Here is a 26,465-nt window from a genome sequence, read left to right as displayed (position 1 = left end):
CTGTAACAGTCAAATTGATAACATTAACCAAACACTTAAACAAAATCGAGTAAAACAACAATTTACTGAATATGATTTGAGGAAAAAAAAAGTTCTTAACTTAACATGAGAGAGAAAAGCAGAATAACAGTTCGATAAAATTCAAGAACCTCCAATGAAATTACCAAATGATTTCGAACTCTCCAAAACAAAGTTCTAAGTTGAGTAAATGGTTAAGCTTCAATTGAATTGATCGGATCAATACTCATGTTGGATATCCCATAAGTCTAATATAACAATTAGCTGATTGTTATCAATTCCAAATGGGTACATTGAAATATGGATCAACATCTGAAACAAATAATCATGATTCTCATGGTAAGGAAAGTTTATCAGATGAGATGAATTCAATAAATTCTGGCGGAAATTATGGAAGAGATGAAAAAAAAAGTTCTTGTTGTTTCTCTAAATTAACCAAACCAAACAAAGTTTCAATTCATCAGATTAACCCAACAATTTACGATTAACTTTTGATTACATGACTATTATCCTCCATTGTTACCAGAAGATGATAACTTAATAATTCTGTTGAATTCTGAGAAACATTTTACCTTCTTTCAATTGGAATAACCCTGAATCATGAAGAAAGAAGGAAAAAAAACTTTGTTATCAAATATGAACACATATACAAAAGGGGTTGGGGAGAATAGCTACCATTCCATCATGACATGGAATTGAAATGTTCAGAATCAATATCATGTAATATGATTAGTTGGTGTATTTATTTATGGTTCTTATGAGAATTTGGAAAAAAAAGAGATTTCAAATCCGATGTATTAAGAAATCTAAAAAAGAGTTAATTCATTTCATTGAATTTCCAATTGATTCAACAGAATTTCAAAACTTTCATCATTCTCATTCTCATGATTCTGATGAACATCATCGCCTTGGAAGAAAAGGAAATAGAGAAAGAAAGAGAAGATAAAATTTTACTTTCTTTTTTTTCCTCCATTTTCAATCTTGAAACTATTTTCTGCTCAGCTTAGCATTCATTTGAAGATTCATATTCCAACTGAACGAAATTATTTCAACTTGATTTTCCATAATCATCATCATGCTCATCATCCTCATCATCACCTCTTTTGTCAACATTATCATCTTGTTACACCTTCAATTTCAGTTCTTCAATTATTATTAAGATAATAATTTTTTTTCTTCTTATTTTCTCATCTTCAATTCTCTGAATGTTTTTTTCTCATTTGGAACATGATGTATTTCAATTCTTGAAGCTTTTCATCTTTTTTTTCATGATGATTCAACTAATATCTATCAACTGTTATTATTTTCCTTTCATTATTATCACCATCATGGCAGGTTGAGTAACTCAGGTGACATTGACAATTCTGAGATGAAATATTAGATTGATAATCTTAAGATAATGATCCATATTATTGCTACACTGGTGATATTTTGTTTCCTATTTAGATTGTTTCAAGTTTAATCTTCAATATCAAACGATGATTACTTATCTTGAGATATAGATAAAGCTAAAATGATGAGGATGATAAAGATAAAGATGATGATGATGATGATTGAAAAGAAAAATAAACAAATGGACAAAAACAAAAGGGACAAAAAGAGAAGGTAAAACGTAAACGTAAATATTTACATAAGCCTTTTAGTGTTTATTGGCATGATAATCAGGGAAAAATATTCCCAATTGCATGGAAATTCATGATGATCAATGATTATCATCTTCATTTTGATGATGGATGAAAAAAAAGATGAAAATAGAAAGAGGATAAAGAGTGTCCATTACTTTTGTATTACGTAGTTCGTTTTTTTCCTTTTCGATCTTCAGTTTCTATTCTTGTTCTTTATCCACGGAATCTCTTATAGTAGATAATTTTCCTCTCTCTCTCTCTCAGTTCATGATTTAATCAGATGAGATTCATCCTCATGTTTTCATCTTCATGAAGATGACGATGATGGTGATCATCATCATCTTTTATCATTCAAATACGTTAATGATGATCATGGAAAAAAATCTCATGTCAACTCTGATTGATGGATGAGAATTCATTGACTCTAAGAGAGAGAGAGAGAGAGAGAGTTGGATTGCTAGAACACAATTGAACTTTCTTGAGTTCTGACAGTCAATTGATGTCCATTGTATCATCATCAAAATGATTGTTATCGAGTTATTAAAATAATCAAGCATCATCACTCTAGGAATTAATTCCTGGTTTATAACTGGCAATTGAGCCTCTTTCACCAGACTAATTCTAATCAATACATGAACAGTTGGTAAACAATTAAGACAAAACCAATAAAACAAAACAAAAACCCAATCAACCAGCAAACAACAATTAACTTGATTAATAATTTACAATAGTCGAGAAGAGATTTAAGTTTTTTTTTTACTATCCAGTTTTATGATTAACTATTGATTGTGTTTGATTAAGTTGATTGAGTCTAGAAATCAAATTACATTATGATTTAAATATTAATGATCACAATTAACTAGACTATTTTTTTCTGGATAACCATTTCAATCAGATTTTTAGATAATTAATTGGGTTGGAAACAAAACAAAAGAGGATTAATAATTTAGATGAATTAATTACTTACCAATAACTTGAAAATTCAAAAATCTATTGATTGTTCGGCCACGTTTAAAGTCAACTCTACATCGATACTCCCCTGAGTCTTGCTCTTTGACCGGAGATAAGGTCAGTACCGAAATAGAATCGGTTAAATTTAGCTTTGCTCTTTCAGTGCTCGAAAAGTGTTTCGCTTCAGATAAATTATCACTTGATCGGGCATCAATTGAGTATAAAGGATGACCAATGTCATCTTTGTACCAAAGGATTAAGGCAACTGAATCATCTTTAGTGGGTGAGGTTGTGTTACAGTGAAGGTCAGTATTGGTACCGACGATAGCGATATACTGAGGCCAACCTAGAAGTGGACAATGTTTAGAAGATTATAAATCAATTAATTGGAAAATCATTGAACCAAAAGTGACCATAATGACCTTTAGCTGTTTAATAATCCATAATATTACAAACAATACAAACACTTGATTACTATTTAAATTGTTTCATACGGTTTTTTGCTTATTCTCATTGAATTTGTCATTTTCAGTTGGTGACAAAAAACAAAATGCCACTGGACATCCATTGGTACCACGAAAAGTCATCAATGATACAAGACTATTCAAGATATGACATTTTCATCTTTGACCTCGTCTCTTGACATGTTGGACATTTTTTTCCCATCAAAACATGTACTTGTCATGTTCATTGTTGTCCACTGGTCATCTCGATTTATTGATTATCTCTTTTCGTCATCACTCATCATTTTCATCATCTTCTTATACTAACATCAAGATGGTTCAACAATTCGATTCAATTCGAAATAATAAATACCTAATTAATTCGAAAGTGGATAATTTTGAGATTCGAGATGAGCACTTGACGATTAAAAGTTATTCTTCTAGTTTTATGACAATATAAGACGATTCTTGAGCCAGAATAACTTGAAGGTCACTCAACTCGAAATAATAATTGACATTCCAATGGTAAAATTTTGATAATCGATGTTTTTTTCTCAATGATAACCTTTAGGTCATATGAGTCAAGGTTATAACCTCAACTTTTTATCATGGAGGTTATCATGGAATAGTCAACCAAGTGAAACATTAACCTTTCAGCAAATTACAACAATCAACTAATTACTAATTAGTAAAAGTTGAAGACTGAGAGAAAATAACTTCACCTAAAGTAATACAATTCCCTGTATGTTTCAGATAAACAAGAATCAGCCTGGAATACCCTGTAAGTATCACTCTATAAATAAACAGTCATGATGATGATTTAACTTTGTGTAACATTTAACTTATCATCTCATCACAATCAACTATGTATTTTTTTATTAGTCAGAGTGGTTCAGTGTTATTATTATGGTGATATTCAATATGGCTGAAATATGATAATAAAAAATGTTTACGTCAAACTCATAGGGTTTTGTATGTTAAATAAATAAACACTCGTTATTAACTTTGTTGAGTATCTAATCTAAAATCTCTGATTTCAGGGTAACGTCCATCTCTGAACAAATTCAAGTGTATCATCATGATCATCATTATAAACACGATGAAAAACATGCTGGAAACTTATATATATATATATCATCATTTACTACAACATGATGATAATAATAACAATAACAATCAGGTGGAAAGAAAAAGTTTACCCTGAATTGGTATTATTAATATTTCATTTATTCTGATTTCAGTTCAATGAAATCTTAGAACCCTTCAAGTTTATTAATGTTACGCTTTATCATTATTCATGTAACTGGAATCAATTGAAAATGAATATCAATGGGAGCATAATGAACCGATCCAATGACATGGAAACAAAATTTTCCAAATTAAATACCCAAATTTGTATATTTCATTCATTTGAGAAATTTTTTTCCATTTCACAATTATCTGAAATTTCGGTGAATACAAATGTTTTCAATTGTTCTTTTTCATGGGATTGACCTCTAAACATACAAGGTCACCAAAAGCCCAATGACCTTCATCTTTCAACAGGCCAGTTAAGTATTGCCAAAACTCTTGCCATCAATAATTATCATCAAACGCTGATAACTGAATATTATCATGAATGAATTAATATTATCTTCACTTTCTTTTACAATATCAAGTGATTCTCATCTTCTAATCTGTTAATTGTTTAGGTGCAACCCTATCATCGTCTTAGTTATCAATACATTGAGATAAATCTCGATACAGTAATAGATAATATCTATTCGACTATAACTTGGATGTAAACTTGGAATTCTGTAGAAAAGTAGAAATAGTCTTTCGACTTGAGAAAATATCTGCGTTTCGAAATATTTACTTTTCGATCATTTTACTTCGAAATGAGTTTGGAGTTTGCTTATTTTGATTTTATGATTTATTCGAATACTATTTGAATTCATATTCCATGTAGAAAGTGAAAAAGTTACATGGCTTAGGAAGACAAATAGATTTCTGGAAAAGAAAAGTAAAAAATGACAAAGATGATGATGAATTTCAATTCTTTTCATCAGTTTTTATTTACTCTTATTTCTTATTCAAAAATTTCATCAAACTTATTTCGAGTTATTTGTAAACATTTATCCTTTTACTCTTCCTCTAACTATACTCACCCACCACCGGTTTCATGATCATCTTTCAATTTATCATCTTTCTTATCTTCATATCAACCAACCATTTACTTAACTCAATTTACTCAGATTCATACCGAATTCATATTGCTATCAGAATTTTCTGCCCAACTGAACTGAATACAAGCGGATAAATAATCAATTCCCAATCTACATTTTCAATTCCATGTGATTTCCATGAGGCTTCTGAACTAATTTACTCTAAACTATTTTCTTCACCATCATAACTTTCATTATTATTATTATCTTTTCTTTCAGATAATTATCATAAACAATTCCTATTATCATGCTAACCCTGAATTCTTTTGGAACTTTTTTCATTCCCAATGTTTTTTCAGCTTCTTTTTTCATCAATCATTAACATTTCTTTGTTATACTTATCGCAAAGAGTTTCCGTTTCCATGTAATTTACCTTAACATCCGTTTGTGATTATAAACATTTTCTATCTGATCATTATTATCATGAATTATCTTCATCATCATTATCATGATTTTCATCATCATGAGTCAACTGAAATGCTAATTGAAACTGAATGAACATGAACCTTAATGATAATGATTTAAAACGGAAGGAGTTAATCATTTGATTAAAGTCAATTACACTTGACCATTGAACCGAATCAACTTCAATCATAATCAAATAGTAGCTACTAATTGTTACAATTAATAATTAATAACTTTTCACACACTTTACTTGATTTTTAATCAAATTAAACTTATTCATGGTCCCGTTAATTAACTTGCAAAAATGTAATTTACTAAATCAAATTTATAATAAATGTTTGTAGGGCTCAATTTTTTTTCATTACAAGTTTTGCATTCACAATTAAAGTTTATAATAGTTATCATTAAAAATTTAATGAACTAAATTAAAGTTAATTATCATTGGCGTTTCCTATTCAATTCAGGATTAGATTACGAGAAGGATTTTCATGGTTCATTTAGAGGCAAAGTAATCATTTTAATAGAAATCAGTTAGATTAAAAGTTCTGGAAATTTGCTCGGCAATTAATTTCAGAAGAAAAAAAAACCACCCAATGTTCAGGGAGATTTTTTTTCCTCAACGAAAACGAGATCGCAATAGTTATGATTTAGAACTGAGTTCATCAGAACTTTCAAAATTGGTGAAAAAAAAACTCGAAAATATTTTTTTTCTTTCATTTCTTTTTTTTTGTTATTCAAACAAGTTCTGGTTTCAAATCTCTGATTTATCATGAATTAACATTCATAATAAAACAACAGAAAGGTAATTAACTTGAGTTAATTTGATGATGACGATGATCAAGTTAATTGTTACAATGATAATGAGGAAACAGATGAAAAAAAAACCTCTGTCAATATACACAAGAGAATGCAAAGTTTTCCTCATTAGTTAATTGTTGCAGAGATTAAAGATACAATTGAAGCGAAACTAAAGACTTGCTAATACAAAGATCGAGAGAAACCAAATCAGTTTAAATTGTTAACAATTAACAGTTGAATCTAAAGAGTTAAATTGTTGACCGTATTGTTATTCCTCGGATAGTATTGAATTTACGGGTTTGGAATGAAAGTTAATTGCAATTAACTTTGATTATGTTGACAGAGGAAAAATTATGTTTCCCACTAATTCTGTTAATGATTTTGGCAGATGATGATCCCAATTATGTTCCAATTATTGGATTAACGTGGGACAGATAATGATGATTAAAGATTATCATCAAAACATGGATCAATTTACTTGTAGAGGTCAAAATCATTTCTCCAATAACTTGTAACTGACCAGGTCAAATCTCTGACTATTAACCTTATCAAAAGAAACTCCTTTTATCATGATAACATTAATGGTTAATGTATTTCTGGGATATAAAGTAAAAAAATGTCACCATTACCAGAATCAGATCAGTTATTGGAACCGTAAATTAGATTATCTTGGATTTAATGATTATCACTTTGTTGTCTTTTCATGGTCATCATCAACTGAATTTGACCATCATCAGAATCTATCTGAGCTTAGTTATTTTTTTTTAAGACTTTTCTTCCGGTTTTGTTTCAATTCCCAATTATTTTTCATGGTCTGTATTAAATTAACGATTCATTTATTTATACATACGATAAATCATTTGGTGATTATGCTAATTAGATTTTGATTAAGATGAATTGTTTGATCATGTTATGTGATTTAATTTAATCTTGTTGAGATTCATTGAGTGGGTTCAGATATTAATCAATTTCGGGTTCATTTGGACTGATGTTTGTTTAGTCTTTGAATATTTTGATAACCATGATGACGAACATGATAAAATTTGATGATCTAACAAGTGAATCGAATCAAAATAAATAACAGGATGAAATCCCAGAGCTCATTAGAGATAAGATCAGATGGAAAATAAATTGAGACCGAGTCAAAGATGATAGAGAAGCAAGAAAAAATTCTTCATGCTGATAGAAGATAAAAAAATTCTGGAATTTATAAAAAAGTTCTGAAAGAACATGAACTCTGTTCTCCCTACTCTTTCCATCAAAAATCTTTGCTCTAGTGTAATGGTATCTGAATACTTGGTGAGCGGAACAAAATTTTCATGATGAGATATAACATCATGTTGTCTCATGATTGAGTATTTGAACTTGAGTCAGTACAATGGTTTGAATGATTAATTCCATTCCCCTGTTGGTTAATTGCTCACCTGAAACACTGGTAAACTATTGGGAGTCAGATTATCTCTACCTTTCAGAGTAGAGATGTAACCGAGCTGATCAAAGTAAACTATCAGAATAGGAGGCCGATGATACCCAGAGATTCAACTATAAACGATAATATCTTAGCATTCATGTGGAACCAGAAATTATATCAAACAGCTTTAAATTGTGCTCAGATTATCAAGAACTTTCAATTCTCCATGAGATCCATAGTCTACCCATAAAACTAAAGGGGATCGGTTTAATCAGAATTTTGTTTCTAAGTTTAGTATCCACTTTATTGGTTCAATTGTTTCAAATTTTCCTCCCACTCTTGTCCATTGGATTTGGATGATTAACTTTTTTTTGACTTGATTGACTGGTCAGCCAACAGCTTATGGTTGACAGATGATTTGATCAAATGTATACTAATAAGATGAAAAAACTATCAACTATTAAATAATACTTCTGTGGGTGTCCAGTTAATGTTGACCTAATTAATTTGTCGACAATCAGATGTTTACCTTAAAATATAAGTAAAAGGAAAAGTTTACTTGCTAAGAGGAAGAGTAAATAGCTGATAATGACCAGAAGGGATAATGGATGAAGAGGAAGAGGAAAGATGCACACGGAGGGAGAAAAAGAGACACTAAGGGTTGCGAGGGCCTCTCCCTCCTCGTCTCTCTCCTTCTTCAGAGTTGAATCAATTGAAAGATAAATTGTATCAAGGGATGATGAAGAAAAGGAAAAAAAAAAAGGTTTCAAAGGGATTGCCTCATATTCACCATCCCTCTTACCCTCATCCTCAACCTTATCTCCATCATCATCACTCTGATTCTTACAGTTACCATTAGCTAGAAAACTATTATAAGCAATAAAGCCAAATAAATTGCACAATTTGCTTCATCAGATCTGTGATCAAATGACAATCGAAACATTGAGTGGTTCCAAATAAGAATCAAGGAATAAGATGGCTCATCATGTAATTAAAAGAACACTTTGGTTTCAAGTTCCAAATTCGAAGAATCAATTTGTTCAACTTATTCTCCTTCTCAATCATTTCCACCACCCACCACTCAATGGCTATTTTCATACTAACTTCCCATCTCTCTCTCTCTCTCTCTTCTCCCTTCACATTTAAAACAAAAACTATTCAGTTAAATACATGAAGATTATTTTGAGACCTTGGTTATCATCATGATGAATGATGAATAATTTTTCTGTTGATTAATTTGATTGTCATTAATTTGATTATTATTGGGACAATTTGATAGTTACAATTGTAAACATAATCATATTTAGTTTCATGTTTGTTTGGAAATTGTGATTCGTTTTGATTTTATTATGTAATAAGAACTTATTTTGTCAGAAACTTGCTTCAAAATCCCTTCCTTTTAAAGTTATCAAAAATTTTCAATCAGAAAACTTTTTTTTTGATATATCTCATTCTCAGTTATCATAAACCTTATCATCAGAACTCATGAAAGAAAATATTTTGTCATCATCTTCATGAAGTTCTCACCCTTCAAGTTATCACTTGATGCAATATGATAACTTTTTTGTTTCCGCATCAGAATTTTCTCTTTAATTTCACTAGAGATACAGTTCAGTTCTTAGTATTTCTGAGATTTCATGAGATTTTCATCTATTCAGCTGTTATTGACAGTCTTGAGAGCCACAAATTAAATGTCTATCAAAACACGAGGCTAAAAAAAGGGAAGATGAAATTTTTTGTATTTCTTATCCATAAGTTTCTGAAACTTTGTGTTAATATTTATCATGTTGAAACAATTTGATAAATCAGCTTATCATTGACATCACCATGAAATATCAAAGTTTGTTTATTCAATTTTTTTTATCATAATAGTGTAAGAAGCATTAATTTCAACGATTTCAACTCAAAATAATAAAATTATTATTAGAATACAAGAAAAAATAAACGATAATTTGATAATTCAAGAGCAAAAATAACGAATTTTCAATTCTTTTATTTGATTGATACACAAAATGACCCATAGATTATGACTGTTAGCTAATTAAATGATAGCTATTGACCCTTTGGCCCATTAGTGACCATTGCTAATGACATGGTATTTATAATTGATAGTTTGAGATAAAAACAAAAAGGTAACATGAGACTCTGAATATCAGCTGAATACAAGGTGTGCATACTAACAAGTGATCACTTTCTTATCATCATCATCATCAACATTGATGTAATAATATACTGAATAGTGAGGATAATGATGATGAGGACTAGAAGTCCTTTTAAACAAAAGACTTACTTTCTGATGATGACCCTTGGCATTGCAAAGTCAACAAAACGATTGCTATTGGTTAAATTGGGTGGTGATCGTGTTGGATGAAGGTAGAAGATGATGAGAAAGAGGATCAAATAAATGGAGGTGAGTAAAATTTTCACTCTTCCTTTCACTCACTATTTTCTCTTCTCTCTCTCTCTCCCTCAGTCACGTCTTTATCATCATGATGAAACTCAGATGATGAACAAGATAAAATACTCTTTACTTATGTAGTAAAGATGCTGATGGTCATCATCATCATCAGGATAACATGGACAAGGAATAGGAGTGAAAAGTAAAGTGTAATATGTGACAAGATATCAAGTTAAATGAGGTAAAGTTATATCAATATACTTACAGGGTGATCTTGGAATTGAAATGGAAATGGAAATATAATAATAATAATCTTTTTCTTTATTGATCAAGATTCTCAACAATTGAAATTGGGAATTTAGTTTCAATGATAGTCGATTTAATCAAAGTAGTAAAAGGTTAGAATTGTCAAATTGTTGTTACATCATCATTATAATCATGATGATATTTTACAGAACTTTATGTTTTACTATTTCCCATTTAAATATATGGGATGTCATGGGGATTGGAATTTCAAAACTTCACAGATTATAATGTTTCTCATGTGTTTTCATGGGGATAGAATTTTTCAGGTAATAGTTGATTCTGACGATGATTATGAAATTCTGTTGTTCGTCAGCCTTTATCGTTTTGTCTAACAGATTAAATCAATTATCTTACTCAAGAATCAGAATTCATGGCGATATCTTAATATGGTTATTTCAAAGAAATCATTTAGTGAATCCTTTTATATTCCTGGGACATTTGCTTGTAATGATGATGATGAGAGTGAAACTTTCACAATGTTCAATTATCTTTGAAATTTTCATGATTTTCTTTCTCTATCCTAATAATGATCAAATCTCATGAAATCTTTTTCCTTTTTCTTCATATTAATATATTAAAGTTAATACTGGTAAGATATGGAAACCATGAGCTTCCTGAATAAGGAAACGAAGAAAAAAACATCTCAATAGTTGTGGTTCTTCATGGTATCAACAATTGATAATAAGAGCAAAAAGTTCAAAAGATAATAAGAATAGTTCTGGATTCATGATAATCATCATGAATAAGATGATAGTGATGATGTTATCATGATAATATTTATTAATTTTTCATGAAATGATGAAGAAAAAAACTTATCAAGTTTTTTTTGTGTATTCCTCATGATATCATTTATAATATATTGTTAATCGATACCATGAGTATGAACATTTCAGAATAATATCAAATTCTGACTTATCTCTCAACAGGGAATTGGAAATTTTTTCAAATTTTTTCTCCTATTCTTTTATTATTACCATTCTGTCTCATTAAAAATCAACTAAACTCAATCAACATTCATGGTGAACACACACACACAGGGTAAGTGAAATTAAATTTCAATTCCCAAGAAAAAGTTTCAGTGAAAGAAAAGGAAGAGATAAAAGTTCAATAACAAATGGAATCAACTTTTATCATGGAAAGGAAAATAATACACACACATATCATGGATAAGAATAGAATCATTGGAAAAGAAGAGGCGAAAATTTTGATCACTTTTTTTTCCTTTATTTTCTCAACCTTTTCATTCCTCACCCAAAACAATCAAGGATCAAATTTACTCCTCATCATGGTGAACATTTTCTTCCACCATGATAATAGATCGTTCAACAGTTAATCATCAAACAATCGGCAACAATATTTGTAAGTTTTCAAAGCTAATCAACAAATTAATTACAGTCTATTCAACTATTCAACAACCATTGAACTTCCATTTTCTATTCTAACCTCAATAATTTACCCTGAAACTTGAAACTTTTACTTTTTTCATCCTCCACAACCATTTTTCCTCTGTTGATATTGTAAATCATCATTATTATCCAGCTGATAAATGAGATTCTTAAAAATTTTTCGAAATGCTTAATGTCTTAATAACTTTTTCTTCATCTTCAGGAGCAAGTTAAATGTTTTGAGATAGAAATTATTTCCTACTTCAGAACCACAAAGTTATTAATAATAATAATAATACTCGATGATAATCTAACAGTCTATACAATTGTAACATGATTAAGGTGGAAATTGATTTGATGATGATGATGAGATGATGGGAAATTTGTATCAAAAGTAAACATTTTTTTGTTTGGTTTTCAATTGCAATGTTAACTTTCAAGCTCGAAAAAAAAAGTTCTGAGAATATTTTTCTGAAAAATTATTTCATCTTCTCTGATTATACTCATTTTATTTCCTTCGTTGTCAAAGTCTCCATCTCCTCCTTCTCCATTCTCATCATCTTTTCCTGTGATTCTGTAAAATTCTGAACATTGAGGTTTCAGGAAATGATCGGAAGTAATTTTATCGATTACGCTGAGATTCAGGAAAACGTTTTCTACTAAATCTAAGTAAAGATATCGAATGGTCATTCCTGATGATGGACAGCCTTTTCCATTGATCAGAGACAGTTACACTTTTCTCAAGACACAATTTAATCTAATTAAGAGTAATAATTATCTTAATCTGTAATAGTTAATGAGATCACAATGAATGAATAGCATGAAAAGAAAATTCTGATTCTAACTGCAGATCAACTAATTGAACATCATGATGATATTTACTTATTCCAATACTTTGTCCATATCTTTTCAATTAAACTTATTCAAGAAAATAAGTTTTAATCAGATTAGTCACAATTATTCATATGTATATTCAGTTAGTCAATCATGGTAATCAAATATTATTACTATGATAAGATCAAAAGATTTGAATGATTCATTAATAAACCTGAGAGAAAAAATTTCTCAAGAAAAGAAAACTGAATTTCCATCCAACTCCTAAGAACTGAAAAATTAATTTAATCGTGAAAACCAGAGTATCGCTCAGAATTTATCAGCATCATTATCGTCATGACAAAGTTTCAAATATCACCATAATAATGATAATAGGGATGTCATATGAGGGATAAACTAATAGTCATAATCTTAGTAATAGTTATCATTGAAAGGATTCACCAATTGTCTTAATGTAAATGCTGAAACGTTATTAATGTTATCGATTATAATTAAGATAACATCGGTTAATATTGATTGTTTTGGGTTATCATCCATGAAGCGGATCAATTTAAATCAATAGTCACAATTTACTAATCATATTTGTTCGTTCTATTTTTCAGATTAAACTGGCAGTATTTTTATTATCGGTGCTACTAAACTACAAGGCTATTCAGATATCTTCACCAATATTCGTTGCGATTTCCATAGAAACAATGAGTCGCAGAGACTTAAGACTTGGGTGGTATGAGTTTGAGCGATACTCAAATGTTTACCTTAAGATGGCCTTAAAACGCTTTCTTACATAAATGACCTGAATCAACTTGCTCTTTGGATATAAAAATTGAAGACTCTCTTTTCAATAACCGGATTTATTAAATGAATTACGTGATTTTTTATCTACTTTTTAATTAGCTGTAATTTATTATTTGCAGTTATAATGATCAGCAAACTCATTGTCTATGTTTGAAAATGTCTAGAATAATGTAATGACCTTCAAATGACCCTCGAACGCGCTCTCTCATCAATTTTAATTTTTTCGCATCAGCTGTGTTCTTGTCTGATAAAATCCTTACCTTTAGATTATAATAGTTTTAATTTATTATTTTTCTATTCTACAAAAATTGGCTGGATCAATTAAGCATATTTTCGCAGAAATTGGTTACAATTTAAAAGGTACAATTTTTGGAATATTTAATAGAGTCTGATAATCGCCTGGTATGGAAGTTAATTGTGACTAAAGATTAATCATAATTATCAATTGTCATTGTTTGAGAAATTGATTAATCTTTAGGGTAATTTGGGTAAATTAAATTGTTCATCAGCAATAAATCAGCTTCTAATGGAAATTAATTGTTTTCATATGGTTATTATGAAACTGATTGTGTCTACCTACTGTTTTAATTATTAATCTCGTTAATTGCTAATTAATCAACTTGATTCAATTATCATTTCAAATATGACATAATATTGAAATATTGATTCCAATGAGTTGTAATTGTTACAGAAAATCATAAAATCTGATAACATGTTTCCAAATAATACCAACAACTAAATATCTTCAAATGATAATGATAAAAATAACCCAACGAATCAACATTTGGATATTAATCAGAGAATTTGGATTCTCATGTTAATCATCAGTATCATGGATTTATTTTCATTTTCTGATTCCTCATTCTTTATGATTTACGAATGATCAAAGTTGACAGTTGCATTATATTATCAGAGTTGAAGGAACATTCAATTCCCTGAGTGTTAAAGTAATGATTTTTTCTCTTTTTTCATGTTCATCAGATCATGAATTTCGAGTTCATCATTCTGACCAGAATAAGATAAACTGTTCAATCAGCAATATTAGATGATTATGTAACTTATGATTTGCATACCTTTTCATCACCAATTTTCATGGTAAGCATGATGGTGTTTGGATAACGTTTTGAAATAACATGTCATCGAATCAGTTTCTAATCAATCATTTTATCATGAAAATAGCGATAATAATAATGGGCGAGAATAGAGGCAGAAAAAAGTAAATTTCATTCAGCCTGAAAGCTTCAGGAGAGAGAAAAAAATTTGGAAAATAATGAAAAGTTATATCATGAAGTATAATCAGAATTTCAATCAATAGGTGAACAATAAGTAAACCTCATGATGGAAAGAGAGAGAAATCAACACAATGAACTAAAATCATATAAAAATATCTCAATTTATCGAAAGATTTGGGCGTGAAAATGTCAGTATTCACCCGGAAACCGGAAATAATAACAAAATTGGAAAGCGTATTGGGAGAAACATTTTCAGAGGATAGTCAGGGTAATCATTTTGTTTATCAATTAATTGTTACTCTTCTAGTTACACCTCATAGTAAATGGTTGAATAAAATTCACTGGCATCAATTGATTCAGTCGATTAAGTTTAGACTCCCTGTTTCTCATGTCAATAGATAACATATACTCGATAGTATCATAATCATTATTGTTACTACTTTCTTCAGACTCATGAAAAGATGAATACAAATATAAAACAACCGAGAATATATTAACTATCCAATCTACCGACCCTCAATCTCCAGTTCATGCTCAATCCCACAATTCACCTTCCATTCCCTGAAAATGTAATAATATTTTTCCCACTATCAAGTAAAAAAATGTAACTCTAAATTGCTTGGAGCAGACAAGAACAATCAATTTACCTGATAAACTATTAATACACGAGAATAGGTAAATGTTTTGTTTCTTTCATCATCTTTACATCTTGTATCTTCATCTTCTAGTTTTCCGTTTTCTCCTCCTTCTCATCCTCATTATCGTACAATATTGATCAGGAAGATGATGATGATGATGATGATGATGATGATGATGATGATGTAGAAGGTAAAAGCAAGAAAACTGTTTACGGAAGGAAGACAACAGATTTATCTTCATTCATAATAGTAGACAATTTATGGTAATGGTTAAGGTGGAGGAAAAGGAAGAGGTGAAAAAAAAACTATTTCCACTGACGGTTGGGAGTGAAATCTACTCCCAGACAACGGAGCAAGTTAATAGAAACAAAACCAACAAACATTATCAGCAAACAACAACAATGACAATGATACATAATAATGAACAATCAAAGTTAATATTAGACTTGAACTCGAATCAAGATCAACCATTGAGATACCATGTAAATGTTTCACCATGTAATACAAACTAATAATAACTCACTGTTGTAGTTTCGTCATGTATTTACTTATTGAAAGGTAATTCAATCATTAATGTAATTGTTATATTTATGGATTTTCATTTGAAGGACATTATGGACATTGACAGTTATTATAATTGTTTTTTGTTTCCTTGCTAACATTAATATTCAAATATATCATCATCATAATCGTAATCACGATAACATGATACGTCAGAATTAAAAATAACCGAAATCATTTATTTTGTCACAAATCAATGAATTTCTCGTGAATCACTTTTTTTACCTACACACATCATGATACCTGGAGATTATTTCATGATGTTTTTTTTTATTCCTGAATTAGTATCTATTGCTATCCATCAAAAGGGTATTCATATCTACTATGAAGATGCATTAAATATATTATCAACTTTTATCATTAATTTGAAGAGAAATTTTGATTTTTCAATTCATTCTATTGATAAAGAATCCATGTTGAACTCAGAAAACCATATCGAGTGAAATATTATCAGAATTTTATCTCAACAAATGATGGATGAGATTCAAAGAGTGAAAGAGAAAAAGAAAGAGATAGTTGCATGGGGATTCGAAGGGATTGACTCAAGATATTGACAAAATGGTTATTTTTTATATTTGATTCCAACTCGAGAATAGGGAAAAAAATGATCAACTCAATTGAATTTGTGAATGGAAAATTTTGATAGAGTAATTGATAGAAAATTGTGAATTCTTTTTTATGAAGTTCCGATTGTAGAAACATCTATTCAGTACCTTTATTAGATTCAATCGATTGTCATTTATGATTACCTTTTATTTGATAATATTTCTACTCTCTCACAATATTATCAATATATTATCTTCTCTCTCTCTCTCTCTCTCTCTTTTGATATTGTTATCATCATGCTGAATAATATAAGTAAGTTTTATCTATTCAGTTGACCAGAACTTTCCCTTTCTTTTTTCTCTCTATTTTCGCTCTATCAGTTATTATTATCATGATGGTGACCATCATCTCTGTTGACCTTTTATTTTGTCTTATCAAATCACGCAAGCAACTTCCATGTTCAAGATGAAGATGGAATAAGAAAATTCTGTAAATGATAAACATTCCTCATGGCTCATTTTGCTTCTTCCAAAGCCTCGCCCTACTTTATCACTGAATATCATTGATCAATTCTAGTGACAGTCATTAATTTTAACTTGGATTTATCATCATCATCAGCATCATGTGAATATAACACCAATTGTAACCATTTCAGTCTCTACTGATTTCTAATATTTATATAGTTAATCTATTACACACTATCATGTTGATAATGATGAGCATGGAGATATATCATGGTTATGAACAAAAGTTTCAATTTCATGATACAAGAAATATAAGAAGGCATAAGAATCCATAGAAATCACATATTATCAATCGATCTGAAAGTTCATCTGATCAGTAAAACAACTATTAGCTCTGATGTATTATCATTTTGTTGACAATTTTCATGTTCAATTCCGTTTCCTTAGGAAGGATTGACTCAAGATATTGACAAAATGGTTATTTTTTATATTTGATTCCAACTCGAGAATAGGGAAAAAAATGATCAACTCAATTGAATTTGTGAATGGAAAATTTTGATAGAGTAATTGATAGAAAATTGTGAATTCTTTTTTATGAAGTTCCGATTGTAGAAACATCTATTCAGTACCTTTATTAGATTCAATCGATTGTCATTTATGATTACCTTTTATTTGATAACATTTCTACTCTCTCACAATATTATCAATATATTATCTTCTCTCTCTCTCTCTCTCTCTCTCTCTCTCTCTCTCTGATATTGTTATCATCATGCTGAATAATATAAGTAAGTTTTATCTATTCAGTTGACCAGAACTTTCCCTTTCTTTTTTCTCTCTATTTTCGCTCTATCAGTTATTATTATCATGATGGTGACCATCATCTCTGTTGACCTTTTATTTTGTCTTATCAAATCACGCAAGCAACTTCCATGTTCAAGATGAAGATGGAATAAGAAAATTCTGTAAATGATAAACATTCCTCATGGCTCATTTTGCTTCTTCCAAAGCCTCGCCCTACTTTATCACTGAATATCATTGATCAATTCTAGTGACAGTCATTAATTTTAACTTGGATTTATCATCATCATCAGCATCATGTGAATATAACACCAATTGTAACCATTTCAGTCTCTACTGATTTCTAATATTTATATAGTTAATCTATTACACACTATCATCATGTTGATAATGATGAGCATGGAGATATTATCATGGTTATGAACAAAAAGTTTCAATTTCATGATACAAGAAATATAAGAAGGCATAAGAATCCATAGAAATCACATATTATCAATCGATCTGAAAGTTCATCTGATCAGTAAAAACAACTATTAGCTCTGATGTATTATCATTTTGTTGACAATTTTCATGTTCAATTCCGTTTCCTTAGTTTTTTTATCAACATCAAATTCAAATCATCTATTTCCAAGAAACATCATGATAACTGATGATTAATTGATAGTTTATACTACAAACAATTTGGTAACAATTTAACTTTCTAAACATAATCAGTAGCATTTATCATGATTGAACTTTTAAATGAACTCAAGATAAAAAAGTAACATAAATGACAGAATGAATGAATTACATGGAAATTAACACCATAATGTGTGAGAAAGAAAAAAACTTTGAGCCTATTGGTTTGAGTTTTGGAACTTTCAGATTTTCATGACTATTTTATTTCTCTCTCTCTCTCTCTCTCTCTCTCTCTCTCTCTCTCTCTCTCTCTCTCTCTCTCTCTCTCTCTCTCTCTTCCTGTAATCACGATAATTACTTTAATGTATTAATACATGTCTGTTAGTGAGCATTTATACAAACACATCTGAATAAATTTCTAGAGTAAATGTTAATCTCTATAATTAAATGGATACCGTTTGGTAAGTGAATTAGCTGTAACCTTGAAGTAACAAGATTTTCCTTTTTATTAACTTGTCTATTAACAGAATTCATCTGATCAGAATTGTTGAATAATCAAACCCATCATCATTTTCATCATCACCCACTCGTCCACCTTTCCACATAATTCACTAAATCAGTCAACAACAACAACAACATGTAGACAATGTAGACAACCTCTATTCACATGATATTCATACTCTGTGCATTATTGATATTATCCTTGGTCCACTGGGAATTTAAATGGTCAAGAGTTATAATAATAATGAGGTTGCACTTTTATCCCACCCTGTACCTTACATTCATCTCTCTAGATTAACTATCCCTCCTCCTCCTCCTCCTCCTATTGATCAATTATTGGGTTTATGCATTTGCACCAACAATCAACTTAACTGATTCACTAACCCTTAACTTTTGTGACCATTATTTTATTATCACCTTACCTGCTGGTCAGTATGTGATAACATTGACCACTAATGGAATCATCAAAATCATCACTAATCATTATCATTGAAATAAACTCGTATTTAGATACATACATTATACAAAATACTCAATCAAAGTCACATCGTAAATTAAATGTTACCAAAATAAGGGAAAGAAAAAAAAATCTATCAACTTATCATGAGAATGAATTAGTTGAGAATCAGTTGATGTTTTCAACAGTTTTAACTCCCACCAACATGATGATGATAATGTTATCATCTTAAGCTATTGATGATCTAAGGAAAAGTGTCACAACTCATGACACAAAATAAACAATATTAATCTTATCTGAGTGTTATAATATTACTGAAATGATAACAAATGATGTTAAATCAACTGAACAAACTTACTCCCAAAAATATAATGAAATCTGAATAGGAATTGAATCATGAGCTAAATAATGAAATTAATAGTGATGTTAATGATGATAACATTAATTTGATGGATACGCAACCATAATAAATGATATTATTCATATTCAATTCAATTCAATTCAATTTTAACACTGAACAGAAACTCAGTCAATCTGTAATATTTTTTAGGATAACATTTAAAATCTATGGATAATGTTATGGAAATCAGGATCATTAGCATTTATTTTTTGACATCATTTTTATTAGTTCATTTTAGTCATCAGTTGATTGAGATATGTTCAGATTCAGTGGTTTCTATTCAATTACCCTGAAGGTTTGAAGTAATCATTTGAATATCAAGTAAAAATAACAATCAACTAACAGACTATTTGATTAGCCAAATCAATCGTAACTATTGAGTTTATGCTTAAATCAATCATGATATTACACGAAAAATAATTCATCAGTGATTCATAAGATTAGCTGATCAGAATTTTCAATCACCATGAGCTCTGGTGGAGATATTCAAAGATGAAAAGTTCATGTTGAGAAATGAAAAATAATAAGTTTTTTGCTCTCAAATTGATTTTCCATTAATAATTAATGCTCATGTAATTCATGAGTAATTAAATCTTCTGGGAGTTGGTAATGTTTTGCTTTTGGATCACTTTTTGACCATTGGTCAAGTTATATGATAACAAAAAACTGGGTGAAAATATTGATTATATAAATTGTGCAACTTTTTCCTGAACAAAAGGAAACAATTTTGAAACAAACGACAAGAGTGAAAGTTTCAAGAGGTTATGGAAAGTTGTATTTATTTGTGGTCACTTATTGGGTCATTTTTATATAAAATCAATTGTAATAAATGGTCAATTGGTCAACTTACTTGAAGGATCTTTACGATATTCTGATTCTTCAACTTCGTCTTCAGGAAAATCTGATCATGTAGAGTAAATTTAGTTAGCCGTTTATGAAATTATCGGTATTGGTTCATTTCAGTTTATCAACATCAATATTGTTTCATGGTCAACAGGTTCAACCGGTTGTCCATCACGTATCAATCAGTTGTTCAAGTGGACATTGTGTGGACAATGGATGATGATTATGATGAAAGAAAGTAGCATATTATGTATGTCCAACAGGGAGTTTGGGTAACAAAATAACAATCATGGTTTTGTTATGATGGTGATGATGATGAAGTGAGAGGAAAAGATGAGGCAAAAAAAAGAAGAAGAAGAGAAAATATTTGATTAGGTTGAGTATTAATAATGAAAGTATTTGAAGTTGTTAAGGTTAATACCAAATTCTGATCATTTCATTACGTTAACTGAATATTCATTGGGATAAAAGGACTAGTGTGATGACGATGATAATATGATGCAAAGTGCATTAAGTTCATCAACATTCTGATGATGGAAAACAATCAAGATGAACATGGTTATGTAAAGAATAAAGGATTTATCAAGATAATGAGAAGTATATTATGTCTAAAACAAAAGATGACGAAAAATGGAGATGAGAAGTGAGAGGGAAAACTTATTATGAAAATACAGAAGAAAATGAGACATAGAACATTATCTGATTCTATTTCATGATAAAGGTAATCAGAAATTTAATCATGACGACGACTTGAAGTCTTAGAATTGGAAAATTTCAAAATTACACTACAAAAAACAAGCCAATTAAATGAAGGTAAAAAAATTCGATTCTCAAGTTTACTTTTTTTTCTCATAAGAAAATACTTTTTCTCGGCTCATAATTTCGATCTTCAGGGGAAATTTCGGAAGATTTTGCATTTAAAATTCGAAGCTTTGGAAAATATGGATGTGGATATTGAAATATTCGAAAACTAAGAGAGAAAAAATGTTCGAGTTACGAGTTTTGTTTCTTTTATTTTCTTTCATTATATTCTCATGGAATTTTGAACGAAAATGAATGTTCATATAAAAGATTATTTTACTGAATTTTTTCTCCGTGAAGATAATGATTTCTGTAAATTGTCAGAATCGGATAAATACATTCCCAGAATTTTAATGCTCTACTAATAGTATATATGATTTTTATTTCCTTTTTCAGATTCTTTATCTTGTTAAACCTTTTAGTCAGATTGTTTTTATCAATCATTTGTTTCATTCAAGTTTCATGATAATATTATTTTCATGATGATAATGATGATAATCGGGAAATAATACGTTCGAAAATTGAGTGATAATGTTATAAGTAAACATCAAACAATTTTCTATCTGGAAATTTTAGTTTCATGATAACTCTTGAATTCTGTGGTAAGTTTTCATGGATTGAGAAAACTTGAAACAAGCTTCAACCAATGGATTCTCAATTAAGTCGACTGATTATCGAAATTTATTAAAAATTTATTGAAATTTTCCCATGAATGAAATCTAAGTAAAATTATCACTCAATCATCTCTATATCTTACTTTTTCCACTTCTCTTATAATCTAAGAACTATTATCGGTAATGTTTTCTTCAATTTCTTAAAGGTGCTCATCATGCTAACATTTACAAACCTGAGTTACGATTGAGAATAGATATTTTTCCTGTTCTTTTCTCGTTTCAGAGAATGTCTCAAGTCTGAGAGACTAGAATGTCAAAGTGAATGTTTATCTTTGAGCTTCCAAATGAAAAGTAATTTGCTTATTTGAGGTCACATCATGTGGTTCATTTCTCATTCCTTAATCATCATCAGATTAACGAATGATCTAGATTCATGATGAAGATGATGATTATCTTTATACATTTGAACATTATTCTGGAAAATCTTTCACCTTATTATGAATTGGAAAAAGACTTTTATATGTTTCTTTTCAGAATTATCTTAGAATATATTTTTATCTCTTTTTTAACCTCTCTCTCTCTCTCTCTGAATCGTTCCTAAAATTTATCCAAAAGCATTCTGACTATCATACATATAGATATAAATTATATTACCTTGTACTTTTCATTCAAATAGATTATACTTTTTTATATATAAAAATGTCTGTCAGATCCATTATGTGCATGTATATTACTATGCATAGGTGGGTATTCAATAGGACTGAGGGTATGCATTCTTTCAACAACCAACTGATGATAAAGTTGGTATGCAAATCAATACTATTAGGAGATAAAGTAAATAGTATGACGAGAATATATAAAAAAATTGTGGTGCAAAAAAGTTTTCACCAAGTTTTCTTGGAAGAAGAAGAAGAAAAAAAAGATTCAGTACCCATGGTGAATACCCTCATGAATACACATGTGAGTGTTAATAATATAATATAATAACAATACATGAGAATTGTCAGATAATAAGAATGTTTTGAATTGAGAACAAAATTTTCTGTGGGTAAATTTTTCTTCTTCACACTTTCTATTAACTCTACTGTTGTTGTATTCAAATTATACACGGTGACACTTTTCCTTGAGATAATTTGTGATTATTCAGAATGATGAAGATTCCATCTCTTACATTAGATGCTTTTTGTTTATTTCTTGATCACTTCCATTTCTACTCAATTTCAACTGATTTCTCAGAAATTTATTTCATTATTGTTTTCCCTTCATGATAATTTCATTTCAAAATTCACGTCAGATGCTCATTTTGATTTCTGGAAACCGCATTGATATTTAACTGCTAATCATAATATTACATTTTCCCTCAAATATAAACTAGACAAGAATTTCCATACATCTTGCAAATTGAAATTCGCGCGACTGTACTTAAATTCTGACTGGGCTATGAACTGGTCTTTGGAACCATCATATTATCAATTCTTTGCTCATTCAAAAATTTCCGATGATTTCATTTAGTTTTTCAAGCAATTATAATTCAGAGTATTGTCCCTGAAGGTATAATAATATTTCAATTCAAAATAGAGAGACATTCACACTTTGTCATTGAGCTGATTAAATTGTGATTGATTATTGATTGTGTTAATTTCAAACAGAACAAGCATTAAATTGAACGATTCAAAACTGTTCTCCGAATAATTTGAATAATCTAAACTCTATCATAGATAATAAACGAGGCGAGTAATTTTTTCTTCAAGTTCTCATTAGCATCTTTACCCTCATTTTTTTTATCGATATTTTTTGTTAATGCAGAATTTCTGAAAAAACTATTGAGTGGGAGGGAGAGAGAAAATCGATGATTGAATTTTGACCTCATTTGATTGATGTCAAAAGTAAAGAAGAAAAAAAAATAAAAAAAAATGATAATTCTAGAGGAAGAAAAGTTGTAATGAATTCATGATGATTCAACATTCATCAGATACCCTTAGTATTTTGTGTCATTGTAATAATAATTCTGATGTTTATCAGAATTATCTGTTGTGCAAAGTTCATTTGCTGAATAATAAATTCATTTCCATGAGTATTGTAAAAGGCAGCGAAAGAGAATAAAAAATTTTTCACTAGCCCCCTTCTCCATGCATATATAAATATAATATTAGAATAAACATTTTCCATGAGAAGAAATCGTTTCTCTTTACAGGGAATGATATTTTTCACTTTTTCCCTGCTTTTTCAATTGTACAGAACTTTGTTTCTTCGCTTCGCTCCCAGTCTTTTACCCACAAACTCAATGGGAGCTTTTAACTCTTTGATTAATTTCACCAAATTCTGATGATGATGATGATCAACATCATGGTAATAATATTGTGATGATGTTACTGGTTAAGTCATGATGATAAAGTGATTTCAATTATTATCAAAGTCTCTCAGTGTGTCATGGTTACTTTTTCATCTCATTTATTTGATTTTCAACTTTAAGTAACTTTTTTTCCCCTTCAAATGGATTTTTTTACTTCACGAGAAAAGTTCAAAGTTGATTCAAGAAAAGAGATTCGATATAACTCAATACACAGGTTGATCATTTTGTAGGTTGTTATCATAACGAAATATTAACATCCTGAATGGTTAAATAAAAGATTATCATCAAAGATTATGAGAATCATCATTGAAACTTATTCTAACTTATATATATGATAACTGGATTTCCAATTCCAATGGTAACTGAATATTACAATAAGATTTCATGGAGCTTAAAGTGGCATTTCTCATCTTTCCTATGAAGATAATCACCATTCCAAATGAGTCTCTGGTGAGTTTTTATCATAACAATTGGATTTGGAATATTAAAAATTCTCAATCACATGATAAGTCTATTGAAAAGATTCAAATTCATCTTATCATGATACTCAGAATGTTTGAAATATTTCTTCATATTTCAATCGGCGGCAAAACTTGCGATGGTTAAACAATTGTAAGAGAAAATGATAACATTATTTTCTTGTTACAATATTTTCATGATTCCTGTTACACCATAGATAATGTTATCTATTATATTATCATGAGAAATTTATTCTTATCAAAGAAATGAATGAGAGAAGAAAAAAATCTCTCCAAACTTTATCACTTTCGCCTCTCTGAGTTTAGTGAATTTTTTTTCTAGCCAGAATACTTAAGTTTCACTTTTCATGGTAACATTTGATTATACTAACAGAAAAATAATCATCATAAACATCATTGAATACACAATGTGTATGAAAATGGTTAGATTAAATTGAGAATAAAATTTTAAACATAAATTATTTATTAGAAATCAGAGAAACTGTTTCCTCATGGTGAATGAATGTTTCACTCGATGAAAATATTAAAGTATTAAAGAGAGACTGGAAATGTTTCATTCTAACCGAAATATTTTTCTGAGCAATAACTTTGACTTGGAACTTTTTATCTAATAAAAATTTAGAATAAAGAAGAAAAAAATTACTCCTTGTGGTGGATATTTCATCATGAATGACATATTGTATGAACCTTGAAGGAAATGATGAGAAAAATGAGAAAAGGTGATGAAAGCAAAAAGAGAGACTGAGAGATTCCTTTTCATCCCTTTTATCATCTTCGAACTGATCTTAAGCATCCATCAAGCTCACTAATAGTTGTTAGTGGTAGTAGGCTGATAATTAGAAGCTTTTCCTCATGAAATTCAGAGGCTGAAAGAGATAAAATCTTTCAATGAATAACAAAGAAGAAGACAAGAGAAGATGCAAAAGATAATGATGATAGGAAGTCAATAAGATAAGATTAAATGGTAAATAATAGAAAAAGTTATCAGACAAATTTCATGATAGTAACATGATTCAATGAATAACTGAATGAACAGAAGTATATATGAATTAATCAATGAATGTAATCTTATTGATAGTAAACATTTCTTGGTGGAATAAATGATTTCGAAAGATTCAGAGAAAGTTTCAAGTTTCCAAAATGAAACGACTTTTCTAGTAATGTTTTCATTGGATTGTCAGAATTAGATATTTGTCATTAAACTGTGATAAAATTACGATAAGAAACCAAAAGAGATCATGACTGGGCTATCATGATATGATATCGAAATCAGTTAGGAAAAAGAATCTCAATCTGATTGGAAACAAATGAATAATAATCCTCATCTCGTCAGTGTTTACTTTTATTTATCAGCAGTTTTTTTCCAAAGATCATCATTGAAGCGATTACAGTTATTCTGGTTCATATGATCAGAATCTGCATTGAATGAAAAGATTCAGGGGTTCAATAAGTAAACTGATAAAAAGGGAGAAAGTTGCAGCTAAATGGATGAAAGTTATCATGAATCTGAACATTAATTGAATCAAAAGAAACATGGAAAAGGGGATAAAATTGGGTAAATCAGTTGTGACTCATAAATAATGATAA

General features: G+C 29.4%; 1 protein-coding gene across 2 annotated transcripts in view; it reads right to left on the bottom strand.

Moving 5' to 3' along the window:
- Window positions 1-26,465, bottom strand: part of LOC128391006 (synaptogenesis protein syg-2-like) — a 105,566-nt gene that overhangs the window by 7,419 nt on the left and 71,682 nt on the right. For both annotated transcript variants that reach the window (XM_053350830.1, XM_053350831.1), the window contains 2 exons: window positions 20,639-20,689; window positions 2,611-2,940 (listed from right to left, as the gene is read on the bottom strand). In XM_053350830.1, the coding sequence (XP_053206805.1) occupies window positions 2,611-2,940; window positions 20,639-20,689 (381 nt within the window). The remainder of the gene's footprint in view (window positions 1-2,610; window positions 2,941-20,638; window positions 20,690-26,465) is intronic.

Source organism: Panonychus citri, unplaced genomic scaffold (genome assembly GCF_014898815.1).
Source record: "Panonychus citri isolate SS breed McGregor unplaced genomic scaffold, ASM1489881v1 Contig00134, whole genome shotgun sequence".
NCBI classification, from domain to species: Eukaryota; Metazoa; Arthropoda; class Arachnida; order Trombidiformes; family Tetranychidae; genus Panonychus; species Panonychus citri.
The sequence above is the reverse complement of the archived record's forward strand: the minus strand, read 5'-3'. Positions and strand labels throughout refer to the sequence as shown.